The sequence below is a fragment of the Anguilla rostrata genome, chromosome 3, assembly GCF_018555375.3.
Source record: "Anguilla rostrata isolate EN2019 chromosome 3, ASM1855537v3, whole genome shotgun sequence".
Lineage (NCBI taxonomy): Eukaryota > Metazoa > Chordata > Actinopteri > Anguilliformes > Anguillidae > Anguilla > Anguilla rostrata.
The window spans coordinates 1370001-1387500 of NC_057935.1; the positions used below are offsets into that span (position 1 = coordinate 1370001).

Here is a 17500-nt window from a genome sequence, read left to right on the forward strand (position 1 = left end):
GCTTTCAGTGCTGCTCCAGAGACCAGACTCAGTGTTACCTGGAACGTGTTTGCTTTATAAACAGTGTGTAGTGCAGGGGTTATGTTTGGCTGATTCCTATAATAAAGTTTTCTGGCTGGAGTGGTCTGCGTTGGGGGCTGGGTTAGGGTCCTTGTGGTTTGTGTTCTCCTGGGTTGTAGTGGTTTGTGTTATGCTGGGTTGTAGCAGATTGTGTTATGCTGGGTTGTTGCGGTTTGTGAACACAGATTACACTCACTACAAAATACATTATTTAAGTCTTACAATCATTGACAAATGTACATATTTTATGCATATAATAATAATAATAAGGCCGATATGGTTGACTTGTGAGGATGATGAAGACTCTGAAGAAGAAAGCCAGCAGTCAGATCATTATCAGCATCAGCGTTCCCCCGGTGACCGTTTGATTGGCAGGTCCTGGGGCCCGAGCGTGAGGCTGGGTTCTTCTGCAGCTCTGCAGCTCTCTATTCCGGGCTGGGTGTGAAGTGTTTATTATGTAAAATAACACGTCTTTCTGCTCCGCCACATCTCCTGGGTCTCGGCTCGGCGTTCCTCTTCTCCTTCTCTCTTCTCTTCCGCCTGCTGCCCCCTCCCCCTTTCTTTCACCTCCCCCCACACCCTCTCTCCCTACCTCACTCTCCCCACTCTCCTACCTCCTCTCCACCTCTCTCCTACCTCACTCTCCCACCTCTCTCCCTCCCACTCTCCTCTCCTCTCTCTTTTCCTCCCCCCCTCGTGTAAGGGTCTCTCCTTCACTCAGCCAGGCTGTTAGGTCAGTGGCAGCAGGCTCAGATTGAGGCACAGAGAATAGTCCGGGGGGACGGAGTCTGGCTCGGCTGTGCTATAAAAAACCCTCCAAACTTCAGCGTCAAAGGTCACAGAGCCACAGCACTGAGGACGGCTGACGACATGCTACACGCTACACGCCTACGCCTGCAAACCCAACCGCTACGCTTCTCTGCCGCGTCGCTCTGCGCTACACGCAAGCGCTCAGCGTTGCGAAGCACGCTGCTGCCAACACGGACCACGCCCCACCTTCAACACGCTACACGCAACACGCTACGCCCGTGTGAAAGAGCCCAGGGTCCATGCTCGTGTTCTCTGGACGCCGGCGTCGGGGGCTCTGTTGTGATGTCAGAGGCGGTGCAGGTGTGTGGAGTGGATGACGGCGTAGCTGCTGGTCCCAGCAGCGGACCGCACCCCCCAAACTGTCCCACCGACCCCGGCACAGAGGGGGAGTCTGCTCTGTCCTTCCTCAGCTTTGATGAGGAGCGACTGTCGGGTTTCAGACCAAAGCTTAGCGTGTAGCGCGTAGCGAACAGAAGAACTGCCGTAAAAAAACAGCGTGGAAAGCGAGACGTTTGAAAGAACGCTGAGGCGAGGCAGCGTTTTTTATTTTTACTTTTCTTTTGCGCGGGCAGAAATGTGCAGATATGTGTATTATGAGCAATTCTGAAAGTGTCAGCACAAGCAGCTCACTGCTAAACTTGCTATTCCTGCAAGAGAGCAGGGGGAGAGAGAGAGAGAGAGAGAGAGGGAGAGAGAGAGAGAGAGGGAGAGGGAGAGGAGGGAAGTGAGGAGAGAGGTGGGAGAGGAGGAGAGGAGTGAGGGAAGGGAGGAGGAGAGGGAGAGTGAGGGAGGGGTGAGAGGAGAGGAGAGAGAGAGGGAGAGGTGGAGAGTGAGGGAGAGGGAGAGGTGGAGTGAGGGAGAGGTGGAGAGTGAGGGAGAGGTGGAGTGAGGAGAGTGAGAGTGAGGAGAGGTGGAGTGAGGGAGAGGTGGAGTGAGGGAGAGGTGGAGCGCTTGTTCCTGTAGATAAATAAGCTGTCCGTTACTGACCCGGGGAGGCGGGCGATGTGCTTGTTTTTGGGCGCCACCCCACTCACACCCCCACAGGATTACCACTGCTGTCCCGCTGGAGGTGTCAAATAGCAAGACCAGGGGGAAGAACAAACTCCCAAACGTCTGAAACAACTGTTCCATTCCTCCACTGGCCCCTGCCCCTCTCTCTCTCTCTCTCTCTCTCTCTCTCTCTCCCTCTCTCTCTCTCTTTCTCTCTCCCTCTATTTTTTCTTTCTCTTTCTGTCTCTCTCTACACTGAGAGGAGTCTCACAGCTCAAACTCTTTTCACACTGTGAATTATTATTTTTTATTTTGTTTTATTTGTTTTTATTAATATTGCATTTGAAGCAGCAGGAGCAGTGGTGAAAGTGGCGAGGTCATAGGTCATGGGTCTTTCCTGATGCGGTACACATGCACACGCTCACCGACGCTGTCTCTGTGCAGCTGTCCGTCACCCTCCCTTGGGTGGGGCTGCACCTGGTACAACGTGCATCCGCCCCACGCCCCCCAAGACCCCACCTCACCCCCCAGCCAACCTGCCGCTAACCACTTTAGCTTTTTCAGTTCCTCTTCTGTCACCACAAGCTCTCACACACACAGCTCACACACACACACAGCTCACACTCACACACACACACAGCTCACACACACAGCTCACACACACACACAGCTCACACTCACACACACACACAGCTCACACACTCACACACTCACACACACTCACACACACACACACACACACATGGGTGGATTCAAGGCAAGAAAAGAAGGATCAGAAGCAGTGCAGTGGGAGCAATGGTAAGGGAGGGAGGGAGGGAGGGAATATAGAGAATGAGAAAAGAAAGAAACATAAAGGACCAATAGCTGAGTCTTCTTCTCTCTCCCTCCCTCTCTCTCTCCCCTCTCTCTCTCTCCTTCTTTCTTACTACCTCCCTCTGCCCCTCTCTCTCTCTCCTCCTCTCTCTCCCCCCCTCCCTCTCTCGCTCTCTCTGATTCGCTCTGAGGTCTGTGTTAGCCTTCATGCAGTATTAATACTGGTTGTGCTGAGTGCCATAATTGCCGTCTCAGGCCCTGAATAATTTATCCCCGCTGCCGCTCGGTCCGTCTCATTTACCGATCGCCGCGCCAGCGGACGGCCGCGCCGCTAATGCCGCTGCTTTACATTTAGCGCGGATGGGATTACCCACGATGCCCGGCGCGCCTCGCTCGCGGTGCGCCCCGTCCCTCTGACGGCGGATCCCGCCTCGTTAGCATACGCTAATTGACGCGGCGGCGGCGGCGGCGGCGGCGGCGGCGGCGGGACTTTTGGGGAGGGGAGTAAAATAACGCGCTTCGCGCTTCACGCTGCTCTCCATGGCCCCTGCTCCCTAAACACGGACAGATCCCGCCCCTGCTGCCGCGCTTCTTAAGGACCAATCAGATCAATATCAATCAGTCCTGCGAGAGCTCCCCTCTGCATGCGTAAATATCACCTTAAATAACTGTGTTTATTTTAATCCTGTTTCTCCCAGCCTGTCCAACACGGACACTGTCTGCCAATTTTATTATGAGACAAATGTGTAATTACACGCTAATAGATCCTGTAATAACAGTATTATAAAGTACAGCACATTTAAATAATGAATAACGCTGTAGACAGAGGGGCAGACAGAGATCCCGGGTAGAGCAAGGTCAGGGTTGGGAGATTTTTTGGGGGGGGTTGATCGGTGACCCTGGCGGGGCTGCTGTTGACTCTGTCGGTCCCTGTGCTTAGCTGTGGGAGGGGCTTTGGACCACATGGGAGAGAAGAGCTGGAGAGGCGGCATTTAAAAAAGATTTTGGGGTGGGGAGGGGCGGTGGGTTGGTGAGGGGGGGGCACTCCACATGGATAAACTGTGGGCAATTTCAGGGAGCCAGTGAAATGGCCAGATGTGACCTCCAGACAGAGAGGTCAAAGGTCAGCATGTTTGAGCACTGCATTAAGCCCTCAAGCGACATCCATCTGACTACTGTTCTGCTGACCTCCTCCCTCCCTCCCTCTCTCTTTCTCCCCCTCCCTCCCTCTCTCCCGCTCTCCCTCTTTCTCCCCCCTCTCTCCCTCTCCCTCCGTCTCACTCCCTCTCTCTTTCTTCCTCCCTCTCTCTCTCTCGCGCTCTTCTCTCTTTCCTCCTTTCTCTCCCCCTTCTCTCTCTCTCTTTTCCTCTTCATCTCTCTCACCCTCTCTCCTTCTACATGTTCAATCTCTTCTGTCTCTTCTCTCTCTTTCCTCTGTTTCTTGCTTTCTCCATCTCCCACTCCCCCCTTTCCCTTTCTTCCTCCCTCCCTCCCACCCTTTCCCTTTCTTCCTCCCTCTCTCTCTCTTTCCTTTATTCCCTTTCTCTCTTGCCCTCTCTCTCTGCTCTCAGTTTTGGGTAAACGGTGTGCTCCCTGTAGCTCATATAATAACGTCCCGTCTGTTCCGCTGGGTTAGTTTGTCAGTTTTGCTTTGGAGGCTCGGAGCAGCGGATCTGATTCTGAAAAGCCCATTGGCCCCTGCGTGTCATCGCTGTGTTAATTGCCTTTTTTAATTGGAGGGCCCCCTCAGCGATGCACAACTGTGCTGTCCAATACGTGAGGAGAGCCACGTGTGCCAGTCTGTGGAGGCTCTGTGTACAGTGTGTGTGTGTGTGTGTGTGTGTGTGGAGTTTGTGTGTGCAGTGTATGTGTGTGTGCAGTGTGTGTGTGTGTGTGTGGAGGCTGTGTGTCGCAGTGTGTGTGTGGAGGCTGTGTGTGTGTGGAGGTTGTGTGTGCAGTGTGTGTGTGTGTGTTTGTGGAGGCTGTGTGTGCAGTGTATGTGTGTGTGTGTGTGGAGCCTGTGTGTGCAGTGTTGTGTGTGTGTGTGTGTGTGTGGAGCCTGTGTGTGCAGTGTTTGTGTGTGTGTGCAGTGTATGTGTGTGTGTGTGCAGTGTGTGATTTGCGGGGTTAAGCTGTGCGTTAGCAGGAATGTGTCGCCCCTGTGTTAGTGACACGGCAGGACAGCTGGGAAAGCGCGAGGGGGGGGTGGGGTGGCGGGGGGGTCAGGGGGAAGAAGCTGGAGATTAGAGGTATTAAATGATATCACAGCCGCGCTGCTGCCTGGTTAGCAGGAGCTCCTGTAAGTGACACGTTTACTGAGCGTCCGCTCGGCAGGGTGATCCACACGGCGCTCAGCGCTGTGCACAGCGCCAGACTCCTCTCCTGAAACGCTCAGGAACACAGCTCCATCAGACTCTTTAAACGCTCAGGAACAGACTCTTCAAACGCTCAGGAACAGATCTCCATCAGACTCTTTAAATGCTCAGGAACAGACTCTTTAAACGCTCAGGAGCAGACTCTTTAAACGCTCAGGAGCAGACTCTTTAAACGCTCAGGAGCAGACTCTTTAAACGCTCAGGAGCAGACTCTTTAAACGCTCAGGAACAGATCTGCATCAGACTCTTTAAACGCTCAGGAACAGACTCTTTAAACGCTCAGGAGCAGACTCTTTAAACGCTCAGGAGCAGACTCTTTAAACGCTCAGGAGCAGACTCTTTAAACGCTCAGGAGCAGACTCTTTAAACGCTCAGGAACAGATCTGCATCAGACTCTTTAAACGCTCAGGAGCACAGCTCCATCAGACTCTTTAAACGCTCAGGAGCAGATCTGCATCAGACTCTTTAAACGCTCAGGAGCACAGCTCCATCAGACTCTTTAAACGCTCAGGAGCAGACTCTTTACTTTAAACCAACATAAGCAACTTTTTAGTTAAGTGTAAGCACAACTTGGGACAGTTATTTTAAGGTTTAAATGGAAGAGCATTTTTATTAATGAAGGTCCTGAGGTCCACGGCATTTATGAGCGTCTCCAGCACTCAGACTGTGCAGTACCTGACCCTACCTGTGCAGCTGCCCTGGCTGACTCACGCTGAGGCCTTAGAGATCAGAGAGCTGAGTACAGTACAGCAGTGGGGTCGGACAGTGCTGGGTTGGGCTGCGCTGGGTCGAGCAGTAGCAGGGTCAGGCATTGCTGGGTTGGGCAGTGCTGGGTTGGGTAGCGCTGGGTCAGGCAGCACTGGGTCAGGCAGCACTGGGTCGAGCAGTGCTGGGTCAGACAGTGCTGGGTCACGCAGTGCTGGGTCACGGAGTGCTGGGTCAGGCAGCACTGGGTCAGGCAGTGCTGGGTCAGGCAGTGCTGGGTCGAGCAGTGCTGGGTCAGACAGTGCTGGGTCAGACAGTGCTGGGTCGGGCAGCGCTGGGTCACGCAGTGCTGGGTCACGCAGCGCTGGGTCAGGCAGCACTGGGTCAGGCAGTGCTGGGTCAGGCAGTGCTGGATCGGGCAGTGCTGGGTCACGCAGTGCTGGGTCGAGCAGCAGCAGGGACGTCTCTATTGCACAGTAATTAGAGGGCGTGTGACTGCGAGCGCTCGGAGTCGCGGACGGAAAGTTCTGGTAATTAAGTGCTTCCCCTCCCGCTCTATTGTGACCATGGTAACGAGGCCTGTCACAGGACTAGGCATGACAGTGACCCCCACTGCCACACACCGTCATTACTGCAGAGACGGGGGGGTGCAGGAGGGGGGGCACTCTCACACTGGAGCAGTGAAGGGAAAAAAATAAAAATGGGGTGCGGGGGGGGGGGTGGAGGGGCGATGGTGCTAATTAGTTCTGTAAAAAGGACAAAACACTCCCAAATCTCTCTGAAGGAAGAGGCACATCCACGCATCTCTGACTCCCGCCCAGTAAATATTCTGTATTTCTTTTCTGAAACAAACTCACAGAGACGGACAGGGGCTGCTCACCCGTTCATACAAACACACACATGCGGTAGTTCATGCTCATGTGCACACATACGCACACACACACACACACACACACACACACACACACACACACACACACACACACATGCGGTAGTTCATGCTCATGCGCACACACACGCGCACACACACACACACACACTGTGCAATGGAGTTTGCGGTGTGACTGGGACACAGTGGGCAGTTTTTGGTGAGCTGGGACATAGACCCTTTATAGCGCCTCTCTCTCACCCGGCCCCTCTGGAGCTCTTTATCAGATTACCCCCCCTCCACCTGCCCCCCCCCCACCCCCCACCCCCCCCTGATTTTTATGAGTTAAGTAAACCCTGGCAGCAGCTTGTGTGCTGCAGATTGGGGGGTTAACTCTGTTTACTCTACGGCAGGATAGTGCTCTATTGACTGGGCGATGGGGCATATAGGCTTGTATGTGTTCTGAACGCGGTACATTTCAGATTCTTTCCTTTTTTGGGGGGCGGGGGGCGAGGGGGGTTAACGAAGCCTTCCAGCAAAAGCTAAAAACGATTAAGAGGTTTGTGTTTGCCAGTCTCTCTGCGCTGTGTAATGGAAGCGAGCTGCTGGAGGAGATCTCATAAATGGGGCAGTTTTTATTTTTTTAAATAATAAAATCTCAGAAATATGCGTGCAGATGCAGCGATGGCGCAGATCTCTCGGGTTTCTCTGGAGCAGAAGATGACGGGCGCTCCGTTTCGGTTTTCTCTTCCAAACGGGTCGCACACTGAAGGAATCCTGGGTCCGCTGTACGAATCTGCCCCCCCTCCCGGCTCCTCCGTGCCCCCCCCCAGCATTCTCAGCGTCTTTTAGGGCCTTTAAAAGCAGCCTGTCGGACGGGCGGGTCTTAATTAGGCTGCTGGAACCTGATATGGGCGAGCGGCTCGCATGAGTCCTCTGATTGGGTACAGATACCGTTTCCCCCGCTCTCTCTCTCTCTCTCCTTCTCACGCACACTCCCTTAATGTCTCTCTGTCTGTGCACTCTTTCTCTCTCTCTCTCTCACACACACACACACACACACACAGACTGCACTCAGTACAGAGAGTCACACAGCACTCTGGTCAGTGGTTTTTGTATGGTGCCGAGAGTAGCATTGGCACAAGCTGGTTTTGAAAAATCTCTAAGGGTCAAGACTTGACGTGGAGATGTGTTTGGAGTAAAGAGATCAGAAGAGGATTCGTACAGGTGTGTGCAGAAGCAACAAGGCCTGTAATCCTCCACTGTGTTCATAGACACACCTGCGATTTCTGATGTCATGTAAAATGTCCCCCGTTTGCCACGTGTGTGTGTTCTGAGCCTCTGTTCCTGCGCTTGTGTGTATCAGTGGTCATGTGACTTACTCCCTCCTTTTTTTCGCTTGCAGGTTCTTCCTGAAATTCTTCCTGAAATGCAACCAGAACTGTCTGAAGAACGCGGGAAACCCCCGGGACATGCGACGCTTCCAGGTGAGCCGTGGACCGGACGGACAGACGGACAGACAGCAGGCTAACACACACCTTACACACCCCTCACCTCAGATGGACAGACGGACAGACAGCAGGCTAACACACACCTTACACACACCTCACCTCAGATGGACAGACGGACAGACAGCAGGCTAACACACACCTTACGCACCCCTCACCTCAGACAGACAGACAGCAGGCTAACACACACCTTACACACCCCTCACCTCAGACAGACAGATGGACAGACAGACGGACATTCCCCTGGGTCACTGTCAGTGTGTACAGGAACTCCTATGAGCAGTCCCAGGCCAGTGTGTTGTCCAGAGCCAGATAACTGGAGACTGGACTGTCTCCTGGTTTGTGACTGACAGGCATCGCTAAATACGGACAGTGGTGCCCCTAGGATCCTCATGTTGAATTATCCCTGCGCACTGTTTAACCATTCATTCATTCATTCATTCATTCATTCATTCACGAGTATGCTGTCCAGATACCTTGACAACGGCCTTGCTTTTCTTCGGGTGGAAAAAAGAGAGGAAGAAAGAGCGAGCGAGAGAGAGAAAGAAGAGAGAGAGAGAGAGAATAAGCATGTCTGTCCCAGAGAGACTTGTGACTGTTTGCCAAGTCCTGTCAAGCACTTCCCCTCTGGAGGGTCAGGAAGCTCTTGAAGCTTTAGAGCAATTTGAATAAGAGACCCTCCAGTCCAGCCCCCCCCTCCCACCCCCCACCCTGCCCCCCCCCCACCCCATCCAGCCACCAGAGCGCGCAGCCAATCACACTGCAGGAGAAAATCCATTATACTCAGTGCCATTGTCTGTGGCTCCCAGAGTGCCGCTCTTTCTAATTAAATGAATCTGCATGTCAGTCTATCAGCGATCAATCAGGAGACCTCCAATCAGGAGACCTCCAATCAGGAGACCTCCACGGCCTGTAACAGGGCTTCCAGCCCGAGATCACTGTCTGATAATCACACCACGGACAGGCCAGCCCTCTCAATTAGCACACATTACACAGCTCATTACAGCTCACATTACTGCACATTACAGAGCACATTACTGCACATTACAGAGCACATTACTGCACATTACAGCTCACATTACTGCACATTACAGAGCACATTACTGCACATTACAGAGCACATTACTGCACATTACAGCTCACATTACAGCACATTACTGCACATTACAGCTCACATTACAGCACATTACAGCTCACATTACTGCACATTACAGCTCACATTACAGCACATTACTGCACATTACTGAGCACATTACAGAGCACATTACAGCACATTACTGCACATTACAGCTCACATTACAGCTCACATTACTGCACATTACTGCACATTACAGCTCACATTACTGCACATTACAGAGCACATTACTGCACATTACAGCTCACATTACAGCACATTACAGCTCACATTACTGCACATTACAGCTTACATTACAGTTTACATTACTGCACATTACTGCACATTACAGCTCACATTACTGCACATTACTGCACATTACAGCTCACATTACTGCACATTACAGCACACATTACTGCACATTACAGCTCACATAACTGCACATTACAGCTCACATTACAGCACATTACTGCACATTACAGCCCATTACAACACACATATTACAGCTCACATTACTGCACATTACAGAGCACATTACTGCACATTGCAGCTCACATTGCAGCACATTACAACACACATTACAGAGCACATTACAGAACTCATTACAGCTCACATTACAGCACATTACTGCACATTACAGCTCACATTACAGAGCACATTACAGCACATTACTGCACATTACAGCTCACATTACAGCTCACATTACTGCACATTACAGAGCACATTACTGCACATTACAGCTCACATTACAGAGCACATTACACAACTCATTACAACACTGACACCCACAGACACACACCTGTAATTCCTTCCTGTTGGTGTGATTGACAGGTGGCTGTTGCATTAAACGCCCCCCCCTCTCCCCCGCCCCCCTCCAGGTGGTGGTTTCCACGACGGTGAGCGTGGAGGGGCACGTCTTGGCCGTGTCCGACAACATGTTCGTGCACAACAACTCCAAACACGGGCGCCGGGCGCGCCGGCTCGACCCCTCAGAGGGGACGCCATCTTACCTGGAGCACGGTAGGCTGTTCGACCGTCTCTGTGTCTGTGTGTCTGTCCGACCGTCTGTCTCTCTGTCTGTGTGTCTGTCCGCCCGTCTGTCCTCCAGCAGTCTGTCGGACCGTCTGTGTGTCTGTCCGACCGTCTGTCCTTCAGCAGTCTGTCCATCCGTCTGTCCTTCAGCAGTCTGTCCATCCGTCTGTCCTTCAGCAGTCTGTCCATCCGTCTGTCCTTCAGCAGTCTGTCCGACCGTCTGTGTGTCTGTCCGACCGTCTGTCCTCCAGCAGTCTGTCCATCCGTCTGTCCTTCAGCAGTCTGTCCGACCGTCTGTGTGTCTGTCCGACCGTCTGTCCTCCAGCTGTCTGTCCATCCGTCTGTGTGTCTGTCCGACTGTCTGTCCTTCAGCAGTCTGTCCATCCGTTTGTACTGTTGAGGGTCTGTGGGGTACCTCGGGGGGGGAGGGGGAGGCAGAGGCAGAGGGAGGGAGAGGGAGAGGCAGGGAGCGAGGATGGGGAGAGGGAGAGAGGGGGAGAGAAAGAGAGAGAGAGAGAGGAGAGAGAGGAGGGGGAGGGAGAGGGAGAGAGAGAGAGAGAGGGAGAGAGAGGGAGGGAGGGAGAGGCAGAGAGAGAGAGGCAGAGAGAGAGAGAGAGAAATGGCCAGTGTGCAGTTCCTCCGTGTCCTGCACACTCAGTAATAGGGAGCTAAATTGATATCAGGGTACACTGAAAGCACTGAAAACCGTGTTTTCTTGTGCTATTTCAGCAAAGTGCTGTAGCTGGAGCTCATATGAGGAGCAATGTCAGGAGATGTGTTCTAACTGGAGAGTGAAATTCAGCATTTTACCCCCCCCCCCTTCTGTTTTTCATACAGCTTGTGTGCAAAAACGTTTCGTTTTTTGTTTTTTTCCCGTTTGGGAGAAAGTGCTGCACGTGGTTATTAATTCAGTTGCGTAATCCATTGTTTGATTTCCCTCTGGCTGTGTCTGTGTTTGTGTGATTTTGGGAAAACTTAATTAAAGACAGGGCACTCAGAAACGTTGTCGTCTGTCAAGGGTCATAGCAGAGGAAGCGACGGATGAGCAGTTATTCGGGAGAAAGGGGGGAAAATGTTAAACCGAACTGAGAGTTGCCTCTTCGATGAAGTCTCTGCTCGTCAGAGAATAAGCAAAAAACTGCTTATGGAAGGACTGCAGGCTCACACAGCGCTGCACATGCATTGCGTGCATACTGCGTCATGTGCATGATGCGCAGCAGACAGAACTGCATCTGCGTCGCACGCAGAATGTGCAGCACACAGAACTGCATCACATGCAGAATGTGCAGCAAACAGAACTGTATCTGCGTCGCATGCATACTGTGCAGCAAACAGAACTGCATCTGTGTCGCATGCAGAATGTGCAGCAAACAGAACTGCATCGCATGCATAACGCGCAGCATCCTTCTAAGAAACCTGACTCAAAAAAAAATCCCCTTTGCTGTACTTTTCCAGACAAACCTTAACGAGCACAGAAACTAATTAATTACACAAAGTTCCTGGACGCGGTGAGGTACAAACTCAGCAGAAACGGGTACGAGCAGCGTGCAACTTTTTCCTTTCCATTTTTTTTTTGTGTGTGTTCTTCACCGGCTGAGTTTCTGGCCTCATGAGTTTCTTTTCTGGGCGAGCGAAGGAAGGCATGCACTGCGCCGTGCTGCCGCCCAGAGAACATCGGCGAGTAACCCGCCCCCCGCCCAGAGAGCACGTGACTCGGCGCTCGCAGACTGCCCCCCCCCCCCACCGCGCTGCCGCCCAGAGAGCATCGGCGAGTAACCCCCACCCCCCAGCCCAGAGCGCTGCCAGACACACGGCGAGATTTCAACGGGGAGCACCGCGGCGGAAAGAGAGGATCCCAGGGCACGGCGGAGGGCTGGGGATGGAGAGAGAGAGAGAGGAAAGCAAGCGAAAGAGAGAGGGAGGGGGGGAGGGAGGGAGGGAGGACAGCGAGGGGGAGCGAGCGAAAGAGAGAGAGAGCGGGAAGGAGAGAGAGAGACAGGGAGTGAAAGAGAGAGAGATTGAGAAGGACAGAGAGAAAGGGAGCGAGAGAGGGAGTGGGGCGTCGGTGCGTCGGCAGGGTAACGGGCCGCCTCTCTCTGAGCGCGAGCAGAGCGGGGAGCAGATGGCGGGACGAAGGCGCCCCGATTTAATCCTATCAGATGGATCCGCACTCCGCCATCTGGTTAATCCGCGCGCGGTTTCAGCGCCCGAGAGAGGGAGAGAGAGAGAGAGAGAGGAGAGAAGAGGGAGGGAGAGAGAGGAGAGAGAGAGAGAGAGAGGGAGAGAGGGAGAGAGAGAGAGAGGGAGAGAGAGAGGAGAGAGAGAGAGAGAGAGACAGAGACAGAGAGAGAGTGGTCTTAGGCCAAGATTACCGCCAAAGCTCCAGCTCGCTCGCGCTTCTTCACTCTGCCAAACTGCATCATGGGTCCTTCCTCGCCGCCACCGCCTCGGGTGGAGGAACGTTTCATCCTGCAGGAAACTGGATTACTTTCCTTTAGCAGCTCAGAGCGTGTCTGACACCAGGAGTCTGCGTGAGGCGCAGAGCGTTCAGTTTGTGTTCACCACCGTTTGTCTGAACCTCGTCTACTGATCCGAAGTCCGTAAGGCCACAATTAAAGGGCGATATTAAGTAAATAAAAGGGTTTTCCGCACGTTCAGAGTTTGTAGAAGAACGTCGTATGGCGTCTGTGGTCCATCAGTGACTTAGGCCCCAGTGCACAGTAGAAATTCATGCGATGTTTACTGTACTGGAATTCGATTTGGCGGGAATTAAAATTTTTGCGGTGAAAGCAAACGCAGAATGAACAGATCTGGGCTGAATCACTGGGAATGTGAGCAGCTCTGGCTCTGACGCTGTTACTGACACAGACTGAAGATTAAAGGAGACGGAGCCTCTGACGTTTGCCACTTGCTCTCTCCTGTGTGATACTGGATGGCAGTAGCCTGCCTCACCTTAAAATCACAGCAATGACACACCTGTGTTGGGGGGGGGGGGTAGCTGACCACATGTGTCACGAGGCCGAAACGTCCCATCATCCCTCAGGGGTGTTGTTGGGGTGTGTGTGCGGGTGCGGGTGTGATGTGCGTTGTGTGTGTGTGGTGTGTTGGCGTGTGTGTGTGTGTGTGTGCGGTGTGTGGTGTGCACGGTGTGTGTGTGTGTGGTGTGTGTGTGTGGTGTGAGTGTGTGTGTGTAGTGTCGGTGTGGTGGTGTGTCGTGTGGTGTGCGTGTGTGTGTGGTGTGTGTGTGTGTGGTGCGTGAGTGGTGTGGTCGTGTGGTGTGTGTGTGTGTGTGTGGTGGTGTGTGTGTGTGTGTGTGGTGGTGGGGTGTGTGTGTGTGTGTAGTGTGAGTGTGTGTGTGTGTGTGTGTGTGTGTGTGGTGTGGTGTGTGTGTGTGTGTATGTGTGATGTGTGTGTGTGTGTGTGTGTGTGTGTGCGTGTGCAGTGGTGGTGCGTGTGTGGTGGTGTGTGGTGCGTGTGGTGTGTGTGCGTGTGTGTGTGTGTGTGTGGAATGTGTGCGTGTGTGTGTGTGTGAGTGTGTGTGTGGGTGTGTGTGTGAGTGTGTGTGAGTGTGTGTGTGTGTGTGTAGGTACACACAGAGTGCACGGCCTTCATTATGAATGCAAATGAAAACGCGCTCCACCTTGAAACCCTTTGCTTTAGCGATTCATTAGCATGAGTGAGGCGGTGGCATTTGGGGCTGTGTTCCTCGCCCCCCCCTCCCTCCCTCCCCAGGAGGGGGCAGACAGCTCTTAATAAGCTTCCTGACCTTTCCCGTCAGCGCGTGCCCCCCCCCGCGCCCCCTACACCAGAACAAGCCGCGCAGTCTCGCTCGCTAGCCGCGCCGGCGACAGAAACACTTGTTTTGTGATTCGCCCGGCCCTGGGGTCACACCGGCGTGACTCCGCCCCCACCTCGCCGCTCGCGGTGATCTGTGGGTAACCGCGGGAGAAAGCTGTTACCGCCAACGCGTTCGAGCCTTTACTAATGGATCTTTGTTTTTTTTTTGTTAGTTTGTTTTTGTCGCTACGAGCGCTGGTCGCTACACAGATGTGCTTGTTTGAGGGCGCTGTATTTTTAGTTGGACCCAACTGGGGACATTTTCTTCGAGGGGGTTATCGCATTTGTTTGGCTACGTGTCCTGGTCCAGAGCTTTGAGTGTGAGAGACCTCCACTCTGCCCCCTCCGCCCTCTACAGAGGCCCCTTCCCCAGCCCCCTATAGCCTTTGGGGGGCGCCTGCCACCCCCCTTGTCCTCCCCCTCCAGGTCTCTCCGGGTGCCCTGTGCTTTTCTGGGACCCCCCCATCTGACTGAGCCCCCTGTGCTCCCCCCCCCGCCCCCCCACGCAGCAGGGCCACTGGGTAACCTTGCGAGCAGAAAGCACGGTGGACTGCAGGAGTTATAGCGCCTGCACACAGACAGACGTATGATCTACGCTCATGAGAAAGTGCCACACATTCCCAAAACAGCCTCCTCCCGGAGCGCGGGAATCTGCCGTACGCACACAGGCCGCCGGGCTCTCATCCTGCCGGACGGAATTCCGGTAATTAGCGTTCCGGAGCGCCTGCGGAGAGACGGGCGCAGAATCCTCCGGGCCGAAGTTCAACATCCTGGAAATGAAATTTAAACCAATTAATGCGCTGTTTTTTTTTTTCGGGACGGTGCTGTCCCTGCGACTCCCCGCGCGCCTGGCCTCTGATCGGCTCCTGTAAGGACGCGCGGTCCTCAGCCCGCGGAGCGGGGGTGACATTTACACACCCCTCGTAAAACAATCAGGGGCGCCCCCGCCCCCGCCCTTGTGCACAGGGGGGCCTGGCAATGTTTAATAAAGTTGTGTGTGTGTGTGTGTGTGTGTGTGTGTGTGTGTGTGTAATAACCTAAATTACCATTCCCACCCCGCTGTTGCCCGGGGGGAGAGGGGCTTTTATTGTGACATGAACGCCAGGGGGAGCGGGGCTTTTATTGTGACATGAACGCTGTCATAACACCAGGGGCAGGCTGAGTGATCTTTCCTACTATGAAGCTTGTGGTGCTTAATTACACGCTGCTCTACAAGAACGAGCGCACTAATACTGACTTTAATAAGCGCCAGGGCCAGCTAGTGCTCTCTTTCTCTCTCTCTCTCTCTCTCTCTCATTTGCTCTCACCCTTTCTCTCTGTCTCTCTCTCATCTTTCTCTCTCTGTCTCATTCTCTCTTGCTCTCTCTTTCTCTGTCTTTCTCTCTATCTATATATCTAGCTCTCTGCCCTCTATTGCTCTCTCTCCTTTTCTCTCTTGTTCACTTTCTATCTCTGTCTGTCTGTCTTTCTGTCTATATATTCCTCTCTATCTCTCTAGCTACACTCTATTTATTTTACTCTTTCTCTCTTTCTTTCTATCTATCGTTGTCCCTCTATCTCCTTCCTCTGTCATTTCTACATTTTTCACTTTTATTTGCTTTCTTTCCTGAACAAGTGAAAATTAATTGCATTGAGGAATATACAATTATGCAATTGAAACCACTGAAATATAGTAGAATGATGGTGATTTAATACATTCTAAGGTTGTCATATTTCATTTGGAATTAAAATTTTTACAAAGTTATGACTGTGTTTCACTTGACTGAACTGTGTATGTGTGGGTGTGAGGCATGTGCTTCTGTGTGCTATCTGGGGAGGAAGTGTGGACCACATTTCCCATGAGCCAGTGGAATTGGGGACTACATTACTCGTATTATGAGCCCAGAGGAGACAGTATCCATAAGGAGATGGTTTGCTGCCTAATCTTCATGAGTGGTAGAAAGAGACTAATTATCTAAGTTCTTTAGAGATACAGTTCCCACTTCCATTGGCTGAGGAGCGATTGGAATCCAGTCTTGGCTGACTGGGGTAGCTGGGAATTGGAGTTCTTTTGTATCCCAGACTTCACCGTTTCCCAGTAATTCTCCTGTGTTTGTTCTTCCAGTCTGTTCTTCTCCATATGTGTGTGTGTAAAACTCCTGTGTATTTGTGGGGTTTTAATGTGCTGGTGGTGTTTACACTGTTTGTTTAGTATAATTTGTTACATAAATCCATAGTGAGTATACATCACTTACTCACTTGTGATGCAAAATTAAAGCTCTGGTTGTATAATAGAACTGCTGCAGATGACATCAGTCATTAACACTTTAAGGTGTAAGATTTCAACAATGCAAAAAAAATGTTCTAAACAACCTTCTCTTCAAAGGGTTAAAGAGAAAATAAAATTCACCAGGGAAAAGTCAGGCCAGTGCTCTTGCAATAGTCTGTTACCAGAACAAGCACCTGAATGTTCTGCCTTTTTGGGAAGTTCCCTCTTAAAAGAGACCTGTTGAAGTATGCAGTGTGCAGAGCAGCCGGGTGGGACGGTAGGGCTGTGCAGTGCTGTTCGCCAGACTAACCCAAAGCTCTCTCTCCACCTCTCCCATCTCTGCTGCCCAAAGCAGCCACACCCTGCATCAAAGCCATCAGCCCCAGCGAAGGGTGGACAACAGGGGGCGCCACCGTCATCATCATTGGGGACAACTTCTTCGACGGCCTGCAGGTCATCTTCGGCACCATGCTGGTGTGGAGCGAGGTGAGAGTCCCTGGCTTCACCTTTTCCTTCAGGTGTACCTGCCGAACACACAGGCCGGCCTATAGGACTCACACTCATCCCAGTTCACAGTGGAGTGTGAGGATGATGTCACTGGCTGCCATCTTTTGAGGCTCAAAGATTCCAGTTTGTAGGGGTGTCTGAAGTTTGCCGTCTTTTTGAGTGCTGAGTCACTGCAGTTTTGAGCGCTGAGTCACTGTGGTTCTGAGCGCTGAGTCACTGCAGTTTTGAGCGCTGAGTCACTGTGGTTCTGAGCGCTGAGTCACTGTGGTTTTGAGCGCTGAGTCACTGTGGTTCTGAGCGCTGAGTCACTGTGGTTCTGAGCGCTGAGTCACTGTGGTTCTGAGCGCTGAGTCACTGTGGTAGCGGTCTAGGGTTCAAACTGCGGCCCGGAGTTACGGCTTACCCGCTCTGTGGGTTAGTGTTGAGCTGGAGTGCGGCGGTGTTAAGGCCTGATGCCTCTCGTCTGCAGCGCGGCGTGTATCTGAGGGGTGAGAGGAGCGGGAAAGCTCCGCTAACCGCGCGGCGGAAGGTTACCGTGCTTACTGCACCCGCCGCGCTCGCCAGTGCGCTGAACGGTCTCATCCTACAGAGCTCTCATTTATACTGCACCCTCTGTGTGTGTGTGTGTGTGTG

The 17500-nt window shown here is 52.6% G+C and overlaps 1 protein-coding gene across 9 annotated transcripts in view; it reads left to right on the forward strand.

The window, feature by feature from the left end:
- ebf1a (EBF transcription factor 1a) overlaps positions 1-17500 on the forward strand; it is a 151216-nt gene that overhangs the window by 91186 nt on the left and 42530 nt on the right. For 6 of the 9 annotated variants that reach the window (XR_010328770.1, XM_064325293.1, XM_064325289.1 and 3 more), the window contains 3 exons: positions 8027-8108; positions 10122-10263; positions 16713-16846. Coding sequence is in view for 8 of the 9 variants with exons in the window: in XM_064325293.1 (XP_064181363.1) it covers positions 8027-8108; positions 10122-10263; positions 16713-16846 (358 nt within the window). In the remaining variant the exon portion in view is untranslated. The remainder of the gene's footprint in view (positions 1-8026; positions 8109-10121; positions 10264-16712; positions 16847-17500) is intronic. The other 3 variants (XM_064325290.1, XM_064325295.1, XM_064325297.1) reach the window with 1 other exon arrangement.